General features: G+C 44.7%; 1 protein-coding gene and 1 pseudogene across 4 annotated transcripts in view; both read left to right on the forward strand.

Moving 5' to 3' along the window:
• The window catches only part of Cep192 (centrosomal protein 192), an 85,714-nt gene extending 82,314 nt beyond the window's left edge, over positions 1 to 3,400 (forward strand). For all 4 annotated transcript variants that reach the window (XM_028864656.1, XM_028864657.1, XM_028864658.2 and 1 more), the window contains one exon: positions 2,972 to 3,400. In XM_028864656.1, coding sequence (XP_028720489.1) covers positions 2,972 to 3,110 — 139 coding nt within the window. In that variant the 3' untranslated portion in view covers positions 3,111 to 3,400. The remainder of the gene's footprint in view (positions 1 to 2,971) is intronic.
• Positions 3,401 to 6,086: 2,686 nt separating this feature from the next.
• LOC114690157 lies at positions 6,087 to 24,172 on the forward strand (annotated as a pseudogene).
• Positions 24,173 to 24,592: the final 420 nt, after the last annotated feature.

Genomic DNA, 24,592 nt, shown 5'->3' on the forward strand with positions numbered 1-24,592 from the left:
TGGTCAGTTCTGAGGCCATGAGTTTAAGTTTTCACTGGTTGAAACAAAAGTTGTGCAGTGAATTGGAGAAGCATTTGCTGTGATGTTTTCCAGTTCTCATCAGTCAGGTGTCTCTGGGTTAGGCCTAAGACTAGACCTTGTCTTCTTCTTACCCAGAAACTCATGGTTTGTTTTGTTTGTTTGTTTGTTTGTTTGATTTTGAGCCATTACAGGTGTAAGACAAGCTTTAAGGGCAGGGCCACAGGCATTCAGTCTGTTCCTGGTACTAAAATTAGTTATCTTTGAGACACTACACATTCATTAAATACTGACATCACCTAAATTTTATAATTTTGAGACACTACACACTCATTTAATACTGACATCACCTAAACTGTAATTTTGACAGTTGAAATGTCAGATGATTTCATGTTTTTGCTTCATCTCAATTTTTAACAAGATGTAATTTATCTGTGTGAAGCTGCCTGGAATCAGTTGTCACTTTGCTGCTGCTTATAGGTTCTTGTAGATTGTGCTACAGCAGCCACAGTAGGAAATAATGAGAAATACGTATGTTTATATGTTTATAGCATTTTACTCAGCTTCCAAAAACCAGTTTTTAAAATGTAGAAAGTGTAGACGGTCATAGTGGCACACCTCTGTCATTTCTTGTACCTTGAGAGCTGCAGCAGATGGAAGCTTGTCCTGGACTGTGACAGGTCTAAGACAGACATGATGAGACTCTGTCCTTTAAAAAAAAAAAGTGCACATTGTTAACACAGGTAAAAGTAAACATTATAATGGAGGTGAATTGTGTTGTGGACTTGTCCTAGAGCTAGGAGATGACATAGTTGAGCCCCACGTTTGTGTACAAGCTGGGTGTCTTAGTGACTTCTCTCCTAGCCAAGACAAAAAACACCTAACAACACGGCCACTGGAGGAGGAAGGGCTCACTTCACCTCACAGGGGCAGGATTGTGAGTCACACAGCACCTGCAGTCAGGAAGCCAGAAAAGAGATGGCTGCTGGTGCTCAGCTTGCTTGCTTGTTACTCAATCCAGGATCCAGCCCATGGATTGATGCCGTGCAGAATTCGTGTGGGTCTTCCCATCTAAGGCTACCCCATCCTGTCTGATTGACAGTGTTAACCATCCCATCATACTGGATCTAAAGAAACTTAGAAACACGAAAGAGTATGCCAGGTTTTTTTTTTTTTTTTTTTTTTTTGTTTTTGTTTTTGTTTTTTTTAGGACTAATTTTATATGTAATTATGTACATGGGGGAGGGGCTCACCATGCACTGGTATGGGTGTGTATACACTACACATGGAGATAAGAGGACAACTTTTTAGCAACTAGTTCTCTCCGTCTACTTTCTAAAAAGATTGATTTATTTATATTTTGTGTATGAATCCTTGCCTGCATGTGTAACTTGTGTGCCTGGGACCAACTAATGCAGAGGAGGGCACTGGATTCTCTGGAATTGGTGTTACAGATGTTATGAGCCTCCATGTGGGTGCTGGGTATCAAACCTAGGTCTGCTGCAAGAGACAGCAGGTGCTTTTAACCACTGAGCCATCTCTCCAGCCTAGCATGCTCTTCTGCACCTGAAAGCCAGTAGTGGGTTTCATTAGGAAGACATTGTTAGTGAGAGTCTGTGCTGCTTCTGATCACTGCATGTCACTCTGGGAAGCGACGAGGATGGAGGAAGGGCCTTGCTGTGAGGGAAAGTCTGAAAAGCTCCCGGCTTTGACTTAGAGTGATTAAACCAAAGCTGATGGCTGCATATGGCAGGCCGTGCATAAAGAGCAGACAGATGACTCACCACAGCCATACAGTATATCTGGGGACACAGTGTTGTTTGGTGTTGGTTTTTGTTGTTTGTTTTTTGAGACAGGGTTTCTCTGTGTAACAGTCCTGGCTGTCCTGGAACTCACTCTGTAGACCAGGCTGGCCTAGAACTCAGAGATCCACCTGCCTCCCCAGGGCTGGGTTTAAAGGCGTGTGCCACCACTGCCGGGCTAGGGGGACACAGTTTTATGGACAAGAACAAGCCTCTGTTAATATTGCTCTTAAACATAGGCACTCTTTGCCAGTCTATATAATCTGAAAATAAAGCTTCCAAGAGTAATTTTTTATAAGGGTATCAGATTTTAGAGCAAAGTCCGCAGTAGTGTTGATAAGAATGGGACAGGTTTTAAATTCTTTACAATATGCTGCCTGAATTAAGTAAAGCCAGGATTTTTAGTTGTTGTTGTTTTTTCCTCACTTGTAGGTAGTGACTTGTGTTAGTATATGGGGTACAGAGAAACAATGTACATTCCCTCTTTCCTGTTTTAATTTGCTAGCCAGAGACAGAATCCCAATACTGTGTTAATCTGAGTGTTTTGTTTTGATTTCCATTTTGTTTGTTTGGGGGCTGGGGTGTAGCTCAGTGGGGAAGAGTGCTTGCCTTTGTCAGGCATGAAGCCCTGGGGCCGTCGCACAATTCTGGTGTGGGAGGTGTAGCTAAGGATTTGAAGTCCCAGGTCGTTCTCGGCTGTGCAGCAGGTTTGAGAGCGGCCTGAGCTGTACGGGAACCTCGTATCGGTGCTTGGGGTTAAAGCACAGGCCGCAGGCGTGCTGGGCAGACGCTCTCTGGTTGTGCTCTCTCCATTTTAGATTTCCCTTGCCTTTCTGTCAGCATCTTGTTAAATATTAGCATCAAAAAGTTAGAAATAGACTGGGTGTGGTGGCCCACGCCTTTAATCCCAGCATTTGGGAGGCAGAGGCTGACGAATCTTTGTGAGTTCCAGGCCAGCCTGATCTACAGAGGGAGTTAGTTCTAGGACAGCCACGGCTACACAGAGAAACCCTGTCTGTGAAAACAGAAAGAAAGAAGAATTATAAATAGGATTCTGTGCTTCTTGATTCATCAAGCCTGTGCCAGCATTGGGCTGAGCAGGTGACTGCTGATGGCGGTCACTTCACACCCTCCATTTCCTTTCTCCACAGAGCCCGGCATTACATCCACATCCCTGTGCACTTCAGACCAGAGTCAGTGGGCAAATTTGAAGCTCTGCTTGTGATCCAGACAGATGAAGGCAAGAGTATTGCTGTTCGACTAATTGGTGAAGCCCTTGCAAAAAGTTAACAAGAATACATTTTGTGTAAATGACCCGATATATTTTGGTAATCTCATTTTTCTACACCAAAGTTATGCTGTTGTATATATTTTGTATGATAAATTCAATATGTATAAAGTATAGATTTGTTTTTAAAGAATTCAGTCCTGAAGCCCTGACTAAATATCATGTATCTAGCTCACAGTGTTAACATTTACAAGGGAGAAGTTCTATTTTTGCATTGATTATGACATTCTGAATAAATACAGCATATGTTTTAATGTGGTGTATTCAGAAATAAACTTGAGTTTTTCACTGAGCTTGTCTTTCTATATGATGTCACATTATAAAAATTAGAATATGGCTTTATCCTTCTAATTGTTCCCAAGCTTCAGAGTGTGTTCTGATTTCTTCTCCTCTATCACGTAGTTTTCTTTCCCTTAAGAAATTTCTTCCCTCTGTTAGCTGGTTGCTGAGATAGAGTCTTCCTGTTCTCTGTAAGACAGTGGGAAAGCTGGTTTGTCTCCTAGTGTTGCTTACTGTAGTTAGCTCTGGACACGACAGCTGCTCCTGGATGCAGTCTGGACATGACCTTTGCAGACTTGGACCGCCTGACAGGATGAGGGGAGTTCTGTGGTGCTCCAAAGGGGCTGGGAAGGACCTCCTGCAGGAGGGGTTAAAGGGCAGTGCATATGAGGTCAGGAAGGCAGCATGCCACCCAGAAGGTGTAAGGTGAGTGACTGCGTCTGGCTAGTCACTGGAGCATCTCCTGAGCATGGTCACAGGCCCAGCCAGCAGCCTTCTGAGAAGCATCGGTGTTGGTGCCGAGTGGACCTGGGATTTTGTCTGGGTAGCATTTTAAGTTTGGATTACTTAAACCCAACTACAGTTAAAAGGAATGATTGTGAGTCTGACAGAAAAGCAAATCTCTGCGTTCTCATTTCTCTCTTGCCTAGAGATCAGACTTGTAAAGCCAAATGTGATAACTCATGCCTGTGGTGCTGGCACTTAGGAACCTGATGCAAGAGGGTTGGCATGAGAAGCCAACCTAGGATGGAGTGAGAACCACTATAAAAACAAAAAGAAGGAAGAAGGGAGGACTCTGGCAAGCATTTTGTCGTTTCTTTGTTTTATTTTGCTTTTTGAGATGGGGTCTCTGTGTAGCCCACTGTGTAGACCAGGCTGGCTTTGAACTCATAGAGCTCAACCTGCCTCTGCTTCCCAAGTTCTGGGATTAAAGGCGTGCACCACCACACTTGGCCCTCTGCAAAAGATTTCAACAAGATACGTAGGTAGACTTTTCCCGATCCAGCTTACTATAGATTTCATTTGTCACATGGGACGTCACTTCACATCTGTATGGGCATTTGACCACACTCACTTCAGAAAATTCAAGAGTAGTGCATGTTTGTAATGTTCTTTCTGGTCCTTCATTTCCTGAGGGGTGTGCTGTTTGTTTCTGTGAAACTGCTGCTTTGCCTTTATGTTATACTCAAGAGACAAAGTATGGAAACAAATGGAACACTTTAAAAATGACTCTACCTCCTACTTCTGGGTATTCAGTTCCTGTGCCTCATTATTATCTTGGAAACATGACGTTTTGGGTTTTTAGGTCTTTGTGTAGCTTTGCGCCTTTCCTGGAACTCATTCTGTAGCCCAGGCTGGCCTCGAACTCAGAGATCCACCTGCCTCTGCCTCCCGAGTGCTGGGATTAAAGGCGAGCACCACCGCCACCTGGCTAGACAGCATCTTTAATGGCCTCAGTCCTACTGTTAGAGTCTTATGTAACTCCCTCCCCAGGGTTGACTGTTTCCCTTCTAGTAGTCATGTTCCCCAAAGTACTGATGACTGTGTTGCTTGACTCCTTGGAGGCCTTAGGGAAGCCAATTGCTATCTTGGGAGGATTGTGGGTGGCCTGTGACCCACAGCGAACCACACATTGAAGCTCTTGGCCCAGATCCTACTAGATCAGCCAGTAAGTGAACTTCCTTGGTGGGCATTCAGATGAGACTCCAGTCCCAGGCAATGCCACATTTACACCCTTGCAGAAGGAGAGTCCCGAGCAGTGCCCAACCAAGCTGCCCAAATTCTTTTCCACAGAATTAATAAATAATTGTTCTAAACCATGATGTCTATGGTAATTTGCTTTGCAGCACTAGATAACACAGTGTCTACTGATTTTAAAATAAAAACTAGTTACACTGCAGATTTAACCAGCACAGCGTCAGGCATCCTGTAAAGAATTACATGTAAAATCTGGTGATAATCCAACAATGATTGATGCTTCTAGGAGTAAAGAATCCTCATTTGGGTTGTAGGAAGCGTGTTTGTTTACATGTGTAGTATGCGAAAGATCCTGGGTTCAGTCCTCAATACCAGAACATAAACAAAACAAAAACTTTGAAAAACTTGGTGTGGAACCATCTTTGTACACTGTAAATGTACATTGCTTTCATGGTTTAAAAAGTTGATTGGCCTGTAGCTGAGTAGGAAGAGATTGGGTGAGACAGCATGACAGAGAGGATTCTGGGAGGAAGAAGGGCAGAGTCAGAGGAGTTGCCAGCCAAATGCAGAAGGAGCAGGAGATTAATGTACCATGCTAATAAAGGTACCACCATGTGGCAGAGTGTAAATAAGGAACATGGGTTAATTTAAGTGTAAGAGTTAGCTAGTAACAAGCCTGAGCTATTGGCCAAGCATTCATAATTCATATTCAGTCTCTGAGTTGGTTGTTTGGGACTGGGTGGTTGGGACAGGAAATGTCTGTTTACAAAAACTCTTTTGGACACTCAGTCTTTTTTTTTTTTTTTTTAAAGATGTTTAATTTATACCTAGGTAAAAATCTGGAACAAAGAGCTCTGTGAGTTGGTTTTAAATGAGCTCTAATTTAAGGCCTGTAGACATTCCACGCTTACTAAAAACCAAGAGCAATCACAGTATGAACATAAATGCTGCTGTCTTTTGGCCCAGAAAGGTTAGATTGGGCAGACAGGAGATATAGGTGGATGCCCACACTCTGGCAGCCTGCCTCTCAAGAGGCTGCCATTTCAACTCCCAAAGCTGAAAGCTGTGCAGCACTGGGCGTTGAGGATGGTGGCTACTGTTACTGTAGCAGAATCCCTGAGACTGGGAACGTTATAAAGGAAGAGAATTTATTTCCTATAGTTAGGAGCATCGAGAAGACCAAAGCCATGAAGCTACATCCAATGAAGGACTTCTTGTTGGTGAGAAGTAAGTCAATGAAACTTTAATCTTCTTGGAAATCTTTTTTGGGGACAGAGTTCCTCAGTATTCTCTGTCACCCATGTTACTGGTGGGATCTTCTCCTTTTTCCTCTCCCTTGGAACCTCCAACCTCCTCAGTACTGTATAATCAGTCAAAAACCCATCCCTAAGGAGTGTGTAATCCTTATAGGAGAACATAGTTTTGTTGTTTATTGAACTGACAGCATCAACTGCCTTTTAAACATATTTACATTCATAAACAAATGCCTTAATCAGAGGAGCCTCTGCAATCAACACCCTTTTCCATGCTTTTTTTTAATGTGTAAATTTTATGTTTCTTTAAGTTTCTAACAAAGTTGGCAATAACGTAAAGGAGGTTTTTCTCACCAAAATGCTTTCTTCTAAGATTGTAGAACCTCTTCGGTTTTCTTTTCTCACTTCCCATTTCTGCCTGGCCAACCCCCACCCATCTATTTTTCAAGGCCGGTTACCATCCTGACAGAAATGAAGATATTCTAGAGTCCCTTGTGTCCCTCCCTGGGCTAGCATGTTATTGCAACTGCAAAGTCTAAGAAACTGGAATTTTCCTAGGAATTTGATGCTAGAAGGAAAAGGTTGGGAGCCTGATGCCCACTGAAGGGGCAGCTTGTCTCCTGAGAAGAGATGTACTGTTCTAAAGCCTGTCAGATCACACCAGGAGAGACTGGAGCCCAGTGATAACAGTGGCACTGAGTGGTAATGTGAATTGCTTAGCTATTGTGATGGATGATCTTAGTTACCAACTACATCTGGGATCAACTACAACCCAAGCTGCTGGGCGTACCTGTGAGGGATTTTCTTAAATCAGGTTTTTGAATTTCGGAGACACACTATAAATCTGGATCACGTTTTCTGGTGGCAGGCCACATAAAAGGGCATGGAAGCAGGGAGCTTTGATGTTGCCTCCTTGCCTTCACTCTTGCTGATGAGTTCATCTATCCTGTTTCTACAGCCAGTATTAAAATGAACTTCCTCAGGATTCCAATGTAGACTGAAAAAACAGCATCTCTCCAGGAATCCTCATGGATTCCAGTACCAGATTGGGACTGCAGAGATGTTAGACCTAGTGTACTGAACAGCTGAATTCTTAGCCTTTCTGTTTGATTGGATGGTCAGGAACTTGGAAAGAGTGTGATCAGAAAATGTGTGAGAATAACATCTAGGGAAGAAGTACCTGGGTAGATCCCTTCAATTGGGCAAAAGGTGTGAAGATGCTTGTGTCCCATGTTAATGCTCTTCAGAAGGTGACTTCAGCTGAGGAGGAGTTCAGTGATCAAGGAGATAGGATGACCCGTTCTGTGGACAGTCAGCCTCTTTCCCCAGCCATCCCTGCCATGGCCCAATGGACTTATGAACAAAGCGGCCATGGTGGCAAAGATGGAGGCTATGTATGGGCTTGATGACATGGACTGCCTGCCACTCACCAAAGCTGACCTGGCTGCAGCTGCTGCTGAGTTCTAGATCTGCCAGCAGCAGAGACCAACACTGAGCCCCTGGTACGGCACCATTCTCTGGGGTGACCAACCAGTGACCTGGTTGACTACACTGGACTACTTCCTTTGTGGAAAGGACAACACCTTATTCTCGTTGTGGATTTGCTTTTCCTGAGTGCAATACTTCTGCCCAAACCATCATCCATGGTCTTATAGAACACCTCATCTACTGTCATGGTACTCCACATAGCATTGCTTCTGACCAAGAAACTCACTCCCTAGCCAGAGAAGAGCAACAGTGGGCCCATGCTCATAGAACCTTCTGGTCTTGCCGTGTTTCCCACCATCCTGAAGCAGCTGGCTGGATAGGACCGTGGAACGGCCTTTTGAAGTGTTGGGGGAGGGTTCCTTGAGAGGCTGTATGCTGTATATATTTTTAACCGGCATCTACCATATGGTACGGTTTCTCCCATGGCTAGAATCCATGTGTCCAGGAACCAAGGGGTGGTAGAGGGGATGGGTCCACTCTCTAGCGCCCCTAGTGACCCACTAGGAAAATTTTGCTTCCTTCTTAGCAAACTTAACTTCTGCTGGTCTAGAAGTTATGGTTTCCAGATGGGGAGCGCCACTGTCTGGAGACACAACAAACATTCCATGAGCAGGAGCCATTGACTGTCAAAACCCCCAGTGGCAGTCAAAGGATACCACCCCTTGAGTTGTTGGTCAGGGGGACCCGAGGGACTCCCAAACATGCTAGTGTTCCGTGAACTAATGAGAACATGTCACTGGTGTTGAAGCATTTGTCTGGATTGTTCAAATGCTGCCTGTTGGTGATGGTGTTTCTTGAAAGGCTTTGGAAATGGCATCGACTGGTCAAGTTCTAAGGTAGTTTTCTTGACTCTGGAACATTTATTCTCAGAGTCAGCTCCTAATATGTAGTTCAGGAGATGGAAATGGCTGAGTGCACTCATTGGTGGTTCCTGTCAGGGCCAGCCACCCAGAGACGTCCCGGGAAGAGAGACCAGCAGGGGTCCCTGGCACCTGCCTTGTTGGAAGACTAAATTGCAACCCTGCTTGGTGGCTCACTGCTATGTAGTGAGACAAGTCTGTTTCCACTTCTGCTCCCTAAATCAATCTTAAAGCAACATGTGAAGTTTTAAACATTCTGGTTATTTAAATCGCGAAACTACAAATAAAGCCATTGTTCTCCTGAGGATTGACTGGGATGGCAGGGACTCTATTCCTTGTAGAGTGAGCACAGGCTGTCTCCCTAAAGGCCAATGAAGCCTTGTGCCCATGGCCAAGAGAGAATGAAAGAAAACGGTGTACTGTGGGATCCTTTCCTGCAAGGAACATTGCTAATGCTGGATGTCAGTGAATGTGGCGGAGCCTCCTTTCAGGGACCAGTCTCTGCTGTGACATAAGGTTGCCTGTGGAAAGGCAGATCAAGGGAATGTCTGCTGTTTGCACACTCACTACCGTCACATTTATCTCTCCGATAGTGAATATATGTGGCCTGAAAAGTGTGAAGAGAGTCAGTATGACCAAACTCAGTGCACCAGAGGCTAGTGAGGCTTTCACAAGTCTGAATCCAGGGTGGTTCTGAAGGGTGGGACAGAGACTAGAATCTAAATCAGACTCTAGCACTGTGACTTCTTTGAGGGGCTCAGTCCATATACAGAACCTACTGCTAATATGGCCTGTATGCAGTGTGTCTGTCCAGGATATGTCTACATATTGCCTATTTCCACAGGCCATGCCTGTGTGTAGCATGCCTGCACATGGTACTCCTGCACAGGGTTGGTGTGCACAGGACTTGCCCGTATGTAGTTTATCTGCACCCAGTGCCCCTGTACACAGGGCGCACTGGCACTCTGCTAGGGAATATGAAGCCGCCCACCCAGCTTGAAAAATACAGGTCATGTGATGAGCCTTAAGGAGGCTGACAGGTACATGGCCCATGGAGGCAGATCAGCAGCCCTAGGGTTACTGTCTGGGCAACAATGGAGGCATCATGCAGCTGTTCCAGGTGTTCTTATTTTCTGCTGTCATAGGCTCTCAGGTTAAAAGCAAGATCCCACAAAGGTGAGGATGGAGTGTCTGTATCACACTTCCCTGTTCACACCTTCCTGTCCCTTCCCAGGGAGACCATAGTGGGTGGGACTCATCCCACCGAAGCGGTCCCAACATTGTGACCACCCTGTCACCAGCCGGAGCTGTCAATCATGCTGCTTTGTGACCATGTCACCGGCATAATCAGCAAGATTAGGTGTCCACAAAGAGATCCGTGAATGAGGATTGTGTTAAATGGAAAAGAGTTAAAGAATTTCCTTTTTCACCAGGGCCATGAAAGAAGTGACAGCTAATATTTTAAGGCCGGAACAAGATAATTGTAGTAGGAGATCTTTGTATGTTCTCAGAAAGAAAAAAAAAATGCTGTGTGCTCATAATAAATATTCAAAGGCTCATTTTGTATCATGAATGCCGGATAACTATTTTCTGGTGAGACCATTTGCATTGGCCTTTTTGAGACATTGCAGCCCCAGCCTGTGGCTGTCAGAATGAGCCCAACCATGCAATCCACTGAGGCCAGTGTACTGACCCGAGCCACTTTGTGGAACATCAGGTGGCCCCTGCAGGCCCTTGCAGGACACCCCACTTTCACAGGGGCAGCCGATCAGCCAAAGCCTCAGGTGTGTGCTCCCTGCTTCCACACTTCACCCAACAAAAGGAACACCTTGTTGTTGTTGGGCGGGGGGCGTGGTCTTCAAGGAAGGGAAAGTGAAGGAATTGGCAAGTACAAAAACAGCCTGCTGCTGACCACTACCAGTAAACCCATTTCCTGGCATTAAGTCTAAAATCACTCACAGGAAGATGCCTGGGCTTTCAGAACTAAAATCTCTTCTTGCTCCTGTCTCTCTGAGAAAAGATCCATTTGTGCTCTCTGTAACTGGGCCAATGGTCTGTCCTCAGCTGTGAGTGACACATGTCTACCCAGATGGGTTCTGACTGTGTCACAGGCCATTCCTGCTACTCTGGGTGCCACAGGAGAAACCAGACCCACACGGCACCAAGGGGCCACTCTTAGGCCCCTGGCTTGGTTTTGTGGATTCCCGTGAATACCCTAATTGGAGCCTTTGGACACCCTGACAGCTGGCACACTCTGCGCCTCACACTTCCATCACAGTCCTTGGCCCCTCGAGGCTTTCTTTCCTTTTCTTACTTCGGAGCTGGAAACCTCGAGTTTCTTGCAAGCCTCAAAACCACACACAGACTCAGTGAGCCAGGGAGCCGGCTGCACAAACGCCTGGGAGTTTTACAGGCTTTTATTCTCTGCAGATTTTACAGACAAAACCCCACAGGGGTCCCATTTAGGGCTTTGTAGCAGTGTTTCAGACAGGAGGGGCAGCTTTTCCTGCTGGAGGGCCCTTCTCTGTGAGCTAAGGGGACCCTGCTGGCTGTCTGCTCGTGGGGTAGAAGAGCTGGAGCAAGATGGCCACGACCTGGGTGCCAGTCCAGTCTCCCAGGGTTTATCATTCCAGCTAAAGTGGCTCTGACTTTCTGATATGAAGTGTATTGGGACTCACCAGACCACAAAATATGTCCCTGTGTCCTGCTTCAGTGAAACACCACAGATGAGCCACAGAAAAACAGAGGAAACCTCAGACTAACCCTCCAGCCCTCAGTGGGAATGGCTTGATCTACAGCAGGCCCTGTTCCCAGCCCGTAATGAGAGAGGCTGTCTGTCTGACTCTGAAGGCTGGAAGCAGACTTAGCTTGGGGCCACACTGCAGGGAGCCCATAGCAAGAAGCCAGATACACCTAGGCATCCTACCTTCTCCATAACACCAGAGTACATCAGACGCAGGGGTTAGCTGGGAAGACAAGCTAAAAGCTAAGGCCAGGGAGCTGCAGAGGACAGTTACTAATGATCAAGGAGACAGTTTCCAAGGTGGTGAGAGGAGAGGACTAGTGTGTCCTGGTGATTTTTCTGTTGCTGGGATAAAACATTGACCAAAAGCAACTTGGGGAGGAAAGAGGTTTTTTGTTTTTTGTTTTTTTTGACTTACTGATCATCAATGATTACCGATCATCACTGAGGGAAACCAAGGCAGGAGCTGATGCAGAGACCATAGAGGAACTCTGCTTATGGGCTTGCTTACCTTTCTTCTACAGCCTAGGTCTACCTGCCTAGAGCTGGTCTGGCCCACCACGGGCCGGGTCCTTTGCTATCAATCCACAACAATCACGAAAATGTCCCATAGACATAAGCATCAGCCAACCTGATGGAGGCACAAGAGATGGAGTCACTCTCTTCCTGGGTGACTCTGGTTTGTGTCAAGTCGCCCCAAACTCTAACCAGTGCAGGGTGGAAGGCAGAGAAAATGCTCCTTTGTGGGCCTGTATAGTCTTATGAATGACTGCCTGTTCACTCCTTCCCAGGACTGGAAAGCTAGCTCACACTTCTTCCTCACCCACCCTCATCTAATCCTTGAACTCTGAAAAGGGGTAAGAAGATCTCCCCCATTTATCAGTAGCATTTCAGCTAAAAGCATTCTGACCTTCCTGCGGTTGCTGCATAGGTAAGGCAAGGCGTGACCAAGATACAAAAATGTTTTGCCAAGCTTGGCTAGTCTGGGATGCTGCAGAGGCTGTGCGGGCCCTGGGGCACTTTGTGTTTGGAACTCTGCCACCATGCTGGTTTTCAATCTGGCCTGAAGCAGAGGCTCTGGGAGGAGGGAGGAGAGAGGAAGAAGGAAGGACCGTGCACACGGACTCCAGCCTCCCGAAGGTCCGGTGCCAGGTGCTGGTGGCCAAGTTCTACCTGAGGTTCCCAGCTCTATAAACCTTAAAGGGCAGAGTGACCCTTATGGAATCATTAAAGGGGCTGCCATGAAGCCTGCACATGGATTTCCAGGGCTCAGAGGTATGTGATTTGAATAACAAGATCATTGTTTCTCAGCCTTAGCAGCTAGACACACTCACACATTGTTCAAACGACAGAAGCAGACACACACACACACACACACACACACACACACACACACGCATGCACACATATAAAATATATTTTTTGTTTTTATTCTGCTTTATCATTTAAAAGTAGCTACTCTTAGCACATTGTATTTAGGAATAACTTTTAAAGGCTGTAAGCTTAAAATAATTACCAAGATTTGAAACTGGATAGAATCTGGAAGGGGTCAGTGACTTATTTTATTCATCTGTGTGTCTTCAGGGCCATCTGTGCACCAGATACTGAACAATTTCCTCGCATTGATTTCATTATTTGTCACAGCTGGAAATGATGTCACAGTCTAAAACAATGACATCCCCTTGTTCTTTTCTTTCCCTTTCGGGGCCTTCTGACTTTCGTTTATGTAAGACTGAATTACGACCACTGGGTTAAGTATTGTTGCTTGAATTTGGACTAGCTCTGGGTTTGCCTCCTTCAAAGTTCATGAGATTCTTTCTGTCTAGATGGATGGCTCAGCGGTTAAGAGAGCTTGCTGCTCTTGCAGGGGACCTCAGTTCAGTGCCCAGCACCCAGGTCAGGCAGCTCACCACAGCCTACAACTCCTGCTTCAGGAGAATCTGATGCCCTCTGCTGGCCTTCTCAGTACTTACTTACATGACACAAGTACACACACACACACACACACACACATACATACACACACACATACACACACACACATACACACACACACACACACTTTAAAAAGTTTATGAGATTATTTAACGATGGCAAATGTTGGCAAGGATGTGGGGAAAAGGAAACCTTATTCCCTGTGGGTGGGAATGCAGACTGGTACAATTACTATGGAAGTGGATGTGGAGGCTCCTCAGAAAACTCAGAATAGTGCTACCATGTGACCCACCTAGACCACTCCTAGGCATACGCTCAAAGGATTCTGTATCTTACTACAGAGATGCTTGTTCATCCGTGTTCCTTGCAGCTCTAGTTACAATAGATAAAAAGTGGAATCAGCACAGATGTCCATCAACTGATAATAAAAATGCCCCACAAATATACAACAGAATTTTATTAAGCTATAAGCAAAATGAAACTTTCTGGAAAATTGATGGAATGGGAAAAAATTGTACAAAGTGAGGAATCCAGGCTTAGGAAGACAAACAACATTTCTTCTTCTTCTTCTTCTTCTTCTTCTTCTTCTTCTTCTTCTTCTTCTTCTTCTTCTTCTTCTTCTTCTTCTTCTTTTTTTGAGACAGGGTTTCTCTGTGTAGCCCTGGCTGGTCTTGAACTCATAGAGGATCCACCCATCTCTGTCTCCTGAGGTCTGGGATCAAAGGTGTGTGCCAACACACCCAACGTATATGTTCTTTCTTATACTTGGGTTTTTATATTTAAATTGGAATGAGTGGAGAGGCCAGGTATACTGGCTGGTTTTATGTGTCAACTTGACACAAGCTAGAGTCATCAGAGGGGAAGGAGCCTCAGCTGAGGAAATGCCTCCATGAGATCCAGCTGTAAGGCATTTTCTCAATTAGTGATCAATGGGGGAAGGCCCAGCCCATGGTGGGTGGGGCCATCCCTGGGCTGGTGGTCCTGGCTTCTATCAGAAAGCAGGCTGAGCAAGCCATGGGAAGGAAGCCAGTAAGCAGCTCCCCTCCATGGCCTCTGCATATCAGCTCCTGCCTCCAGATCCTGCCCTGAGTTCCTTCAGTGATGAACAGCAATGTGGAAGTGTAAGCCCAATAAATCCTTTCCTCCCCAACTTGTTTTTTTAGTCATGGTGTTTCTGTCATGGTGATAGAAACCCTAACTAAGACATCAAGAACTAAGAAAGGAATCATGGAGGAAAGGAGAGGCCAGAGGTTGGGGGAGCAGGGGGCACTAAAACACAAGGGAGATAAAAGTAGAGCAAAAGGAAATACCAGGTATGAAAAGGTGAAGTGGGTTTGGAGTGGGAGGATGGGGGAAATGTGGAGGAACGGAGGAGAGTTAATGAAAACTTTGGGTGCATGAAAAAGCCATAAAGAGAAACTTATTATTTTATAGAGCAAAAACATAATTAAAATGAAAATAACAATAACAGTAAGAAGAGTTTGAAACAGCATCATCCTTTGGTGGTGGGTAATGCAGCTCCCAAAAGGCACAGGCTTTTAAATAAAAAGTGTCAGGTGCAGAAGACCTCCTTGTGAGTTGTTATCCAAAGGGATCCAGTGGTCTCCAAAACAACACAGGGTATTGGCATCTCTCTTAATTGACGACCCAAACTAGATATTAATACCCTACTACTGAAGACACCACATAACTTTGGCTACAGGACTCAGATAAATCAAGCTGGAACTGAACTGGAAATGCCTTTTCTGCTTGCCTGCTTTCAGACTACTGGGGGTGGGGGAAGCTTCAACAGTGTCATCCAGCTGTAGGCCATGCTGGCTACAATACTGACTCACCAGGCGAGATATGCCTCCTGGTGCATTGAGTGGCATTACTATATTGGGGTTAACCAACCAGTTTGTGACTGCATTCGTGGCCTACTGTAGAAGAGGGGATCTACATCTGGTACCATAAACCTGGTTAAAAAAAAAAAAAAAACAAAAAAACCTACGGCTGAAAAGATCTAGGGCCCAAGCAGAGTTTATACTACCATTGTTTCTTTAGATGGACATGCTGCCTACCTTCCTTCTACATATTTGTGTTTAGACTCAAAGATGAATGCTGTTCTCAGGCTGGGACACAGAAGCTCCCTTTAGTAGAGAGAGATGATGAAGTCCAAGACTCTTATCTACTGAAAGTGCTGAGTGGTTGTCAGGTGCTCGGCCCTAAACGGACACCCATGTCACACTCCCCTCCCCAAGGCCCAGGGGACATTTCAGAAGAGGGGGCAAACATAAAAGTTGAAGGGAGGGGAAGAAGGTCATGAAATGCTGTTGCAATCATGAACAACAGCAGCTACGGATACCTGAGCAGGATTGGGCCCTTTCAACATCCCATCATGGATACAGGAGGTGCCTACAAGGCCACAGCCCTTCCCATGGATCTGTTGACTGTTAATGTTTGCTATGGGAAGAGATGCCATTTTCTTCAATGGTGTAGAGACTGGAGGACTAATTGGGAAGGAGAAAGGGTTCTGAGGGAAAGGAAGGGATACAGGAGGGTAATGGTAATTACAATATCACAATATATGGTGTACGGAACTGCAAAAATACATCCCTTATGTCTGGTATCGTTTTGGCCATGTGTGCTCTTCTTTGGTTACTATTCACATGATGATCTTTCCCATCCTTTTACTTTTAGTACATTTGTCCTTCTCTCTAAAGTCAGTCTCTTATAGATAATATATCATGGGGTCATATTTTCTTTAATCCATTCCACCAATCTCTTTTGATTGAAGATACCATTCACTTAAATTTTCAGTAGTAATATAGACCCTATTGATGCTTTCTATATGCTTGCTATCTTATAGTTGTTATTGTTTTCCTTCCCCTCTCTTTGTGCCTTTCTTATGTTTTGTTGACTCTTACATATCAGTATGTTTTGTACTTTGTTCAATAGGTATTTTCTTTGTGATGATCAGGAGGATTACATTAAACCTCTTCTTCGGGTTAGATATGTCCCTCAAAGGCCCATGTGTGAAAGATTCGGTCCCTAGCCCATGAAGCTGTTAGGGCAGTGGAATATTTAAGATGCAAGGCCTACTGGAAGTTTCACAGTCAAATGGGGTATGACCCTGAAGGGGCTATTGTGATCCTAACTCACCTTATTCTCTCTTTGCTTCTCGGTCACCATGAAATGACTAGTTTCTTCACTACTTGCTTCCACAGTGATGTCTGCCCCTCAAAGGTTCAAAAGCACTGGAGTCAACTGACCATAGACTGAAACCTCCAAAGTATGAGTCTAAATAGATCCTTCTTTTTTTTTTTTTTTTTTTTTTGAGACAGGTTTTCTCTGTGTAGCGTTGCGCCTTTCCTAGAACTCATTCTGCAGCCCAGGCTGACCTTGAACTCACAGATATCCACTTGCTTCTGCCTCCCAAGTGCTGGAATTAAAGGCTTATGCCACCACCACCCAGCAATCCTTCTTCTTCTGAAGCTTATTTATCACAGATGTTTGTTACAGTGTTAGAAATCCAATAAACATGGCATCTTTTAGGCAAGATCTTACCTTGTAGCACAGGCAGGTCTTGAATTTATGATTCTCCTGCCACAGCCTTTTAAGTGCTAGGATTATAAGCTTGCAATACCACACCCAGATTTAGTGCAAAATTTCATAGTTGCAATAATCTGTTTTTAAAAGAAAACCATTTAATTGCAGTCACATACAAAAAATATTCTGTTCTCCTCCTCCTCCTCTTCATGTTACTAATATCACAAACTGGCCAGGCTTGGTGTCAAGTGCAGGTAATCCTAGTCTTGGGAAGCAGAAGCAGGTGGATCATGAGTTCAAAGTCATCTTTAACTATGTAGGGAGTTTGAGGTCAGCCTGGGCTACATGAGATCCCATCTTGGAAAAAAGAAAATCCCACAAATTCTATCTTTCTATATTTTCACCAATTAACATAATTTTATAGTTACAGATGTTTCGTATTTTTGTCTTCCTGTCAGAATCAAATGTAATTTGTATACCACCATCATAGAATCATAGTAATCTGTACTTGTTCATATGTCTATACATAACAGAAATCCTTACATTTTTGTACTGCTATCATTTCAATTTGAATACACTTTGGCAGGACTTGGCAGGAAGGACTAACAGTAATGGACACCCCCTTTGCTTATTTTCTAAGCTCTTTATTTCACCTTCTTTTTCATGTTCATTTCATTTTTTAAAAGATTTATTTCTTTTCATGTGTATGGGTGTTTTGTCTGTATACAAGTCTGTGCACCGTGTGTATGCTGTGCCTGAGGATCTCTTGGAACTGGAGTTACAGGTAGATGTAAGCACCTGGTGTGGGTTCTGGGAACTGAGTTTCAGTCCTCTGCAGTGGCAGCTTGTGTCCTTACCCGGGAGGGGTCTTTCCAGCCCCGCCCCAGTGTTTCTGCTGAGACACTTGCTGATAGTATCCTGGAACTGTGGGATGGTCACTTTCCCTGGACGTTTCTGACCGTCTCTCTTTGATTCTACCTGACGACAATGTTTGACATGGGCCTTTGCCTGTTCAGTCCTCTCAGATGCCTTCAGACTTTTTGGGTTTGGATGTCTATTTCCTCTCTGAGATTTGAGAAGTTTCTAGCAATTCTTTAAATAAACTCTGCCCCTTCTCTCTCCTTTGGTATGAGATTTCCATGATACACACATTGGTCTCTTAGCTGTTATTCTGAAATTGCCTTGGGTTTTTTTTTTTTTTTTCTTCATTCATTTTTGTTTTTACTAAATAATTCCAAATGGCTTATTGGGGACTTTTCTGATGTTTTTCTCCTGTTGATTGGATGTGCTTTTGAAAACCTCACTGTGTTGGGAAAACCTCACTTTGGTTATTGTATTCAGTAGCTTAAGAATTCTTATTTCCTTCTTTGTTGGTACTCTCTATCTCTGGGCTAATAATCTCACTTTATTTTTCCATCATTTTATTTGGTTACTCATCTGTATTCTCTTGCACATTATGTGTCTTCAAAGCAAACATTTTGAACTGTCAAATTCCTCACAGACCTGTGTGGTTATGGTAAAGGGGCTAACTGGCCCTTTAGTTCAGCTTTGTCTCCCTGCTACTTCCTGTGTCTTGTTTCTTGCTTTGCCTCAGGCTTTGGGAAGCCAGCCATTTCTCACCGTCCTGAAAAGCAAGGAAAGGTCTTTACTGATCAACCCAGCTAGAAATGCTGTGTGACTCTTCAGCCTTTTGGGGGGCTGAATTATCCTTGGGTTTATGGTATCGTTTTTTATACCAGAGAATTTTACAAGCCTCTCTTTTAAGAGCATGTGACCTCTTGCTCCCTCTGGTGTCTATTTGTGGTGCTACAGGTCTTTTGGGATGGAAAGCTCTGTGTTCTATGTCCTCCAAGCTGCCACAGTGCAGACAGCCCCTGATTTACAAGGGTTTGAGTGAAAATATCTCTACTAAGGTCTGAAAATGCTATGCACTCTGTAAACCTTTGAATTGTTGCCTTTTCTCAGGGTAGTGACATTCATTCAGGTGTTGTGGAATATTGGTTGAAGATGCATTACATTTGTTTATGCCATGGAACATTTGTTTAATGCAAAGATATGTTGCAGTCTTTTATGTTGCATTTGTTTAACACTGTGAAGCTGTGTTACTGTGCCTGCCTAAAACACCTGATCGGTCTGATAAAGAGCTGAATGGCCAATAGCAAGGCAGGAGAAAGGATAGGTGGGGCTGGCAGGCAGAGAGAATAAATAGGAGGAGAAATCTGGGAGGAAAAGAAGATAGGAGAGTGAGAAAAGGAGGAGAGGAGGATGCCAGGAGCCAGCCACCCAGCCACACAGTCAGACACGGAATAAGAAGGAAAGAAAAGATGTACAGAAATAGAGAAAAAAAGAAAGCCCAGAGACAAAAGATCATTGAGATAATTTAAGGAAAGCTGGCAAGAAACAAGCCAAGCTAAGGCCAGACATTTATAAGTAAGAATAAGACTCTGTGTGATTTATTTGGGAGCTAGGTGGTGGGTTTCCAAAGAGCCAAAGGGTGGAAAAAAAAGACAAAAACAAAAACAAAACAGCCCACTACAGTCCAGCACTAGCGACACCGGGCATGGCAGAGTGAGTCACACCCCTCTGTCTTCAGCCACGTGATAACAGCGATAAGCAAACGGTACTCTGCAACGTCCCGCGTAGTGAAGCTGTGCTGTTCGGTAGGTTAGAAGCACCGGATGAATGTGATAGTTAGCGCCGATTGCCAACTTGACAGAATCTGGAATCACCTAGAAGACAAGCCTCTAGGCACGGCAGTGAGGCACAGCTTCTGGTTATGTCCGTGCGGGGATTATACTGATTACGTTAAAGGATGTGGGAAGAACCACACTACAAGTGGGTGGCACCTTTCCCTGAGCTTGGATCCTGGACTCCATCCAAAGAAGGCCAGTTAAACACAAGCTCCATCTCTGCTCCCTGGTAGTGGGTGGGACATGGCTGTTTCTGGCTCCCACTGCCTGTGGGATAAAATGAGCCCTCTCTTCCTCCATTGCTTTTGTCAGCTATATATATATATATTTTTTAATCAGGAAGAGAATGGTAAATTAGACAATGGACTTTTTCAAGTTATTATTGTAACTGTTCTGGACCGTGTACCCTTTTATCAGTCTGGGCTCAGCCCCCATCAACAGACGAATCAAAGAGGAGAGTCATAGTAAAGACCAGAGAGTCGAGATGTGTTCAATGTGGCTACAGTGTGAAGATGGACAAAATAAAGAGACCCTGTGACCCCCCCCCATGTATCTTCAGAGGACAGATATGAGTTTTATGTTCAAATAGAGGGCGAGAGGTGTGCATAATCCGGCAGCTCCAGTCAAGGGGTGGTCCCACTGCTGGGGGACGGTCTGTATGTCAAATTGCTCTGATTGGTCAATAAATAAAACACTGATTGGCCAGTGGCCAGGCAGGAAGTATAGGCAGGACTAACAGGGAGGAGAATTGAGAGAACAGGAAGGTGGGAGGAGACACTACCAGCCGCCGCCATGGACAAGCAGCATGAAAAGATGCCGGTAAGCCATGAGCCACGTGGCAAGGTATAGATTTATGGAAATGGATTAATTTAAGCTATAAGAACAGTTAGCAAGAAGCCTGCCACGGCCATACAGTTTGTAAGCAATTTAAGTCTCTGTGTCTACTTGGTAGGGTCTGAGCGGCTGTGGGACTGGCAGGTGACAAAGATTTGTCCTGACTGTGGGCAAGGCAGGAAAACTCTAGTTACAGTCCCACCCATCATTGACAAATCACTGTCTTTAGTTCAGTTATCCTGCAAGTTGGTCTGACAAGCCAGACCTGTAATCTCTTCCTTTGAGATGGCTCTCCTGTGGCTGGCACCAGGCTCAGCCCTTCCCCTCTCCCAGTGTGAGATCCTCGACACTTTCCGATTTCTTTGGGACTATTGCTTCAACAGTCTGATCGCCAAAAGGAGAGCACAAGGATCTCTCCTTAGAATATCTTCAATTCTGCTGTTGTACAGAATCTGGGTTCTCTATTGTAGCTTCTTAGTCTCTGTGGATAAATAGATTTTGAAAATGGACTCAGGCTGCCTCAGCAGACAGAGGTGCTTGCTGCACAGGCCCGATGTGTACCAGGTTTTTTCTTTTGGGCCACCAACCAGCTTTCAAATCATGACAAGGAGACTTCTTATTAGTTTTGAATGCTCAGCCAGCCTTAGGCTCGTTTCTGGCTAGCTCTTTTAACTTAACCTGTTTCTCTTTATTTACCCTTTGCCTCAGGGCTTGTTACCTTTCTTACTTCTGTATATCTTACTTTTACTGATTCTCTATGTGTCTGTCTGTCTGGCAGCTCCTGGCTTCTGGCCCCAGGCATCTCCTTTGTTCTCTCCTCCCATTCCTCTCTCAAGCCTAGATTTCTCCCCCTATTTACTCTCTCTGCCTGCCAGCTCTGCCTATCCCTTCTCTGCCTAGCTATTGGCCATTCGGCTCTTTATAGACCAATCAGGTGCCTTAGGCAGGCAAGGTGAAACAAATGCAACACATCTTTACATAATTAAACACACATCCTTACATCATTAAATGCAGCATAAACAAATGTAACACACTTTTACACAGAGGAATATTCTGCAGCATTAACAATTGTAACATATCATTATCTAGATAGTCCATAGTGTTGTGGAAAAATAATATCCCACAACACTAGTGGCTTGAGTTCAATGCACAGAACCCACATAAGGGAGGAAAGAAATAATTGACTCCACAAAGTGCTACGAGCTGCATGAATGTAGTAGGAATTCAGCTGTATATTATAAAGCTGTATCTGGATAAATCAAGGAATTCTTCTAGAGGAAAAGCCAAATCTCAAGGAGTATTTGGTGTTATTCAGTTTTTAATATATTAGCTGTTTCCTGCTATGAATTTCATGTGCACTCTCATAGCTTCCCCCAGAACTTCTAAGGTATTTAGATACAGTCACATAGGCAAGGTTTCCTGCCTCCAGACCTTTTGCTTTTCTTGTTCAGCATTAAAAACAGATATCTCCTTTAGCTAACATCCAAGGACAAAGCATTTCAGACCAACCACTGGTCTCCTGAATGAAGGTAAACACCCATACAGAGACACAGAGACACTACCTGTCTCCTAGGCCAGGCTGATGTTAGGTACATAGCTTTGCTTCTTGTGCAAATTAAGCTCAGACCCTCCTTCCTCTCACAAACCAAAGTAGCTGCCTCAAGCAACTTACTTAGAACAAAAGGGTGCAGTGAAGCTATGGGGCAGATTTCCTAGCTCTGAGCAGAATTACCCCACCCAACCAGAAAGTGGCAGGGCAGAGTTTTCAGACTGAAGGTGTATTGAGACTGCTTCTTGGGGGAGGAAAGATGAGGAGGAACAAAGATAGAGGGAAATGAAGATGAAGACGAAGACGAGACATAAAAAAACCTGCTTAGAGCTATGAGAGGGCAGGAGGAGAAGGGACAGAGAAGAGCTAAGTGTGAGTACAGAATTGAAGCTGTGTAGATAGAATTTTGTCTCCGAGGAATAAAGTGAATGGGTTGTAGAGCTCAGTGCCTTTAGATTTATTCCCTTGGATGATCTCCACCATTTATAGTGTCTTCCCCAGGACTCTGGGGGACATCTCCTCAGGGCAGGCCCCTGAGGAAATTTTTGATATGAGTGCATCTCCATCCATATTGGCCAGGTAGGTGTCCAGATTGGCAATGCCTGCTGGGAGCTCTACTATCTGAAACATGGCATTCAGTCTGACGGCCAGATGTCAAGTGTCAAGACCATAGTGGGAGGAGATGACTCCTTCAACACCTTCTTCAATGAGACAGGCGCTGGCAAGCATGTGCCCCAGGCAGTGTTCACAGACCTGGAGCCCACAGTTATTGATGAAGTTCACACTGGTACCCTACTTCTAGGTCTTCCATCCTGAGCAACTCATCACAGTCAAGGAGGATACAGCCACTAACTATATCCATGACCACTGCACTATTGGCAAGGAGATCATTGACCTTGTCTTGGACTGAATTCATAAGCTGGCTGACCAGTGCACAGGTCTTCAGGGCTTCTTGGTTTTCCACAGCTTTGGTGGGGGACTGGCTCTGGGTTCATCTCCTTGCTGATGGAGTAGCTCTCTGTTGATTATGGAAAGAAATCCAAGTTGTAGTTCACTATTTTCCCAGCTTCCCAGGTTTCTACCAATGTTATTAAGCCCTATAATTCCATCCTCACCACCCACACCACCTTGGAGCACTCTGACCATGCCTTTGTGATAGACAGTGAGGCCATCTATGGTATCTGTCATAGAAATCTTGATATTGAGTGCCCAATCTACACTAATCTTAACTGCCTTATTATCCAGATTGTGTCTTCCATCACTGCTTCCCTCAAATTTTTATGGGGCCTTGAATGTTGATCTTACAGAATTCTAGGCTAACCTGGTGCTCTACCTCCATATCCACCTTCCTCTGGCCACATATACCCCTGTCATCTCTGTGGAGAAAGTGTACCATGAGCAACTTTCTATAGTAGAGATCACCAATGCCTGCTTTGAGTTAGCCAACGAGAAGGTGAAATGTGACCCTTGCCATGGTAAATACATGGCTTGCTGCCTGTTGTATCATGGGGATGTGATTCCCAAAGATGTTAATGCTGCCATTGCCACCATCAAGACTAATACAGCATCCAGTTTGTGGACCAGTGCCCCACTGGCTTCAAGGTTGGCATTAATTACCAGCCTCCCACTGTGGTACCTGGTAGAGACCTGGCCAAGGCACAGAGAGCTGTGTACATGCTGAGCAATACCACTGCCATCACTGAGGTCTTGGCTTACCCAGACCACAAGTTTGACTTGATGTATGCCAAATGTGCCCTTATGTACTGGTATGTAGGTGAGGGTGTAGTGTGAATCCTAATTATAATAATAAAAACCCAGAGCTGGATATCAGGGTAAGTGCTGAAAGATCAGAGAGAGAAGGGAGCAAGCCACAGCCACTTCTTACCTCACCAACTCCTCAGCCGGAAAGGGGGCCGAGCTCCTGTCTCCACCCACCTTATCACTTCCTGTTTCCTCCTCCCAAGTGCTGGGATTAAAGGTGTGAGCCACCACTACTGCCTCTGTGGTTAACTAGTGGCTTAGCTCTGCCCTCTGATCTTCAGGCAAGCTTTATTTGTTAGAGCACAAACAAAATATCACCAGGTGAGGGCATGGAGAAAGGGGAGTTCTCTGAAGCCCATGAGGACATGGCTGCCCTAGAGAAGAATGATGATGAGGTTGGTGTGGATTCCATTGAAGGAGAGGGTAAGGAAGATGAAGAATGCTAACCCATTCCTTTGAGCCCCTGTAGCATGTCTGACTCCCAGAACTTCAACCTCAACGTTAGCTAACAGGCTTTGGTGCTTCTAATTTATGGTTTGTTTGTTTTTTCTGTGACCATGTCTCTCTTTTCAGGGTTTACCTGTAAGGTTTTTTCCCCCATGGTGTTCCAAAGTAAAAACTTAAAAAAAAAAAAAGTGCTGGGTGGTAGTACACGCCTTTAATCCTAGCATTTGGGAGGCAGAGGCAGGTGTATCTCTATGAGTTAGAGGCCTGTCTGGTCTACAATTCGAGTTCCAGGATGGCTGGGACTCTGTTACACACACACACACACACACACACACACACACACACACACACACACACACAACGAAAACAAAAACCCATCTCTAAAAACAAAAAACAAACAAAAAAATTAAGAACAAAAC

Source organism: Peromyscus leucopus, chromosome 19 (genome assembly GCF_004664715.2).
Source record: "Peromyscus leucopus breed LL Stock chromosome 19, UCI_PerLeu_2.1, whole genome shotgun sequence".
In the NCBI taxonomy this organism is placed as follows: domain Eukaryota; kingdom Metazoa; phylum Chordata; class Mammalia; order Rodentia; family Cricetidae; genus Peromyscus; species Peromyscus leucopus.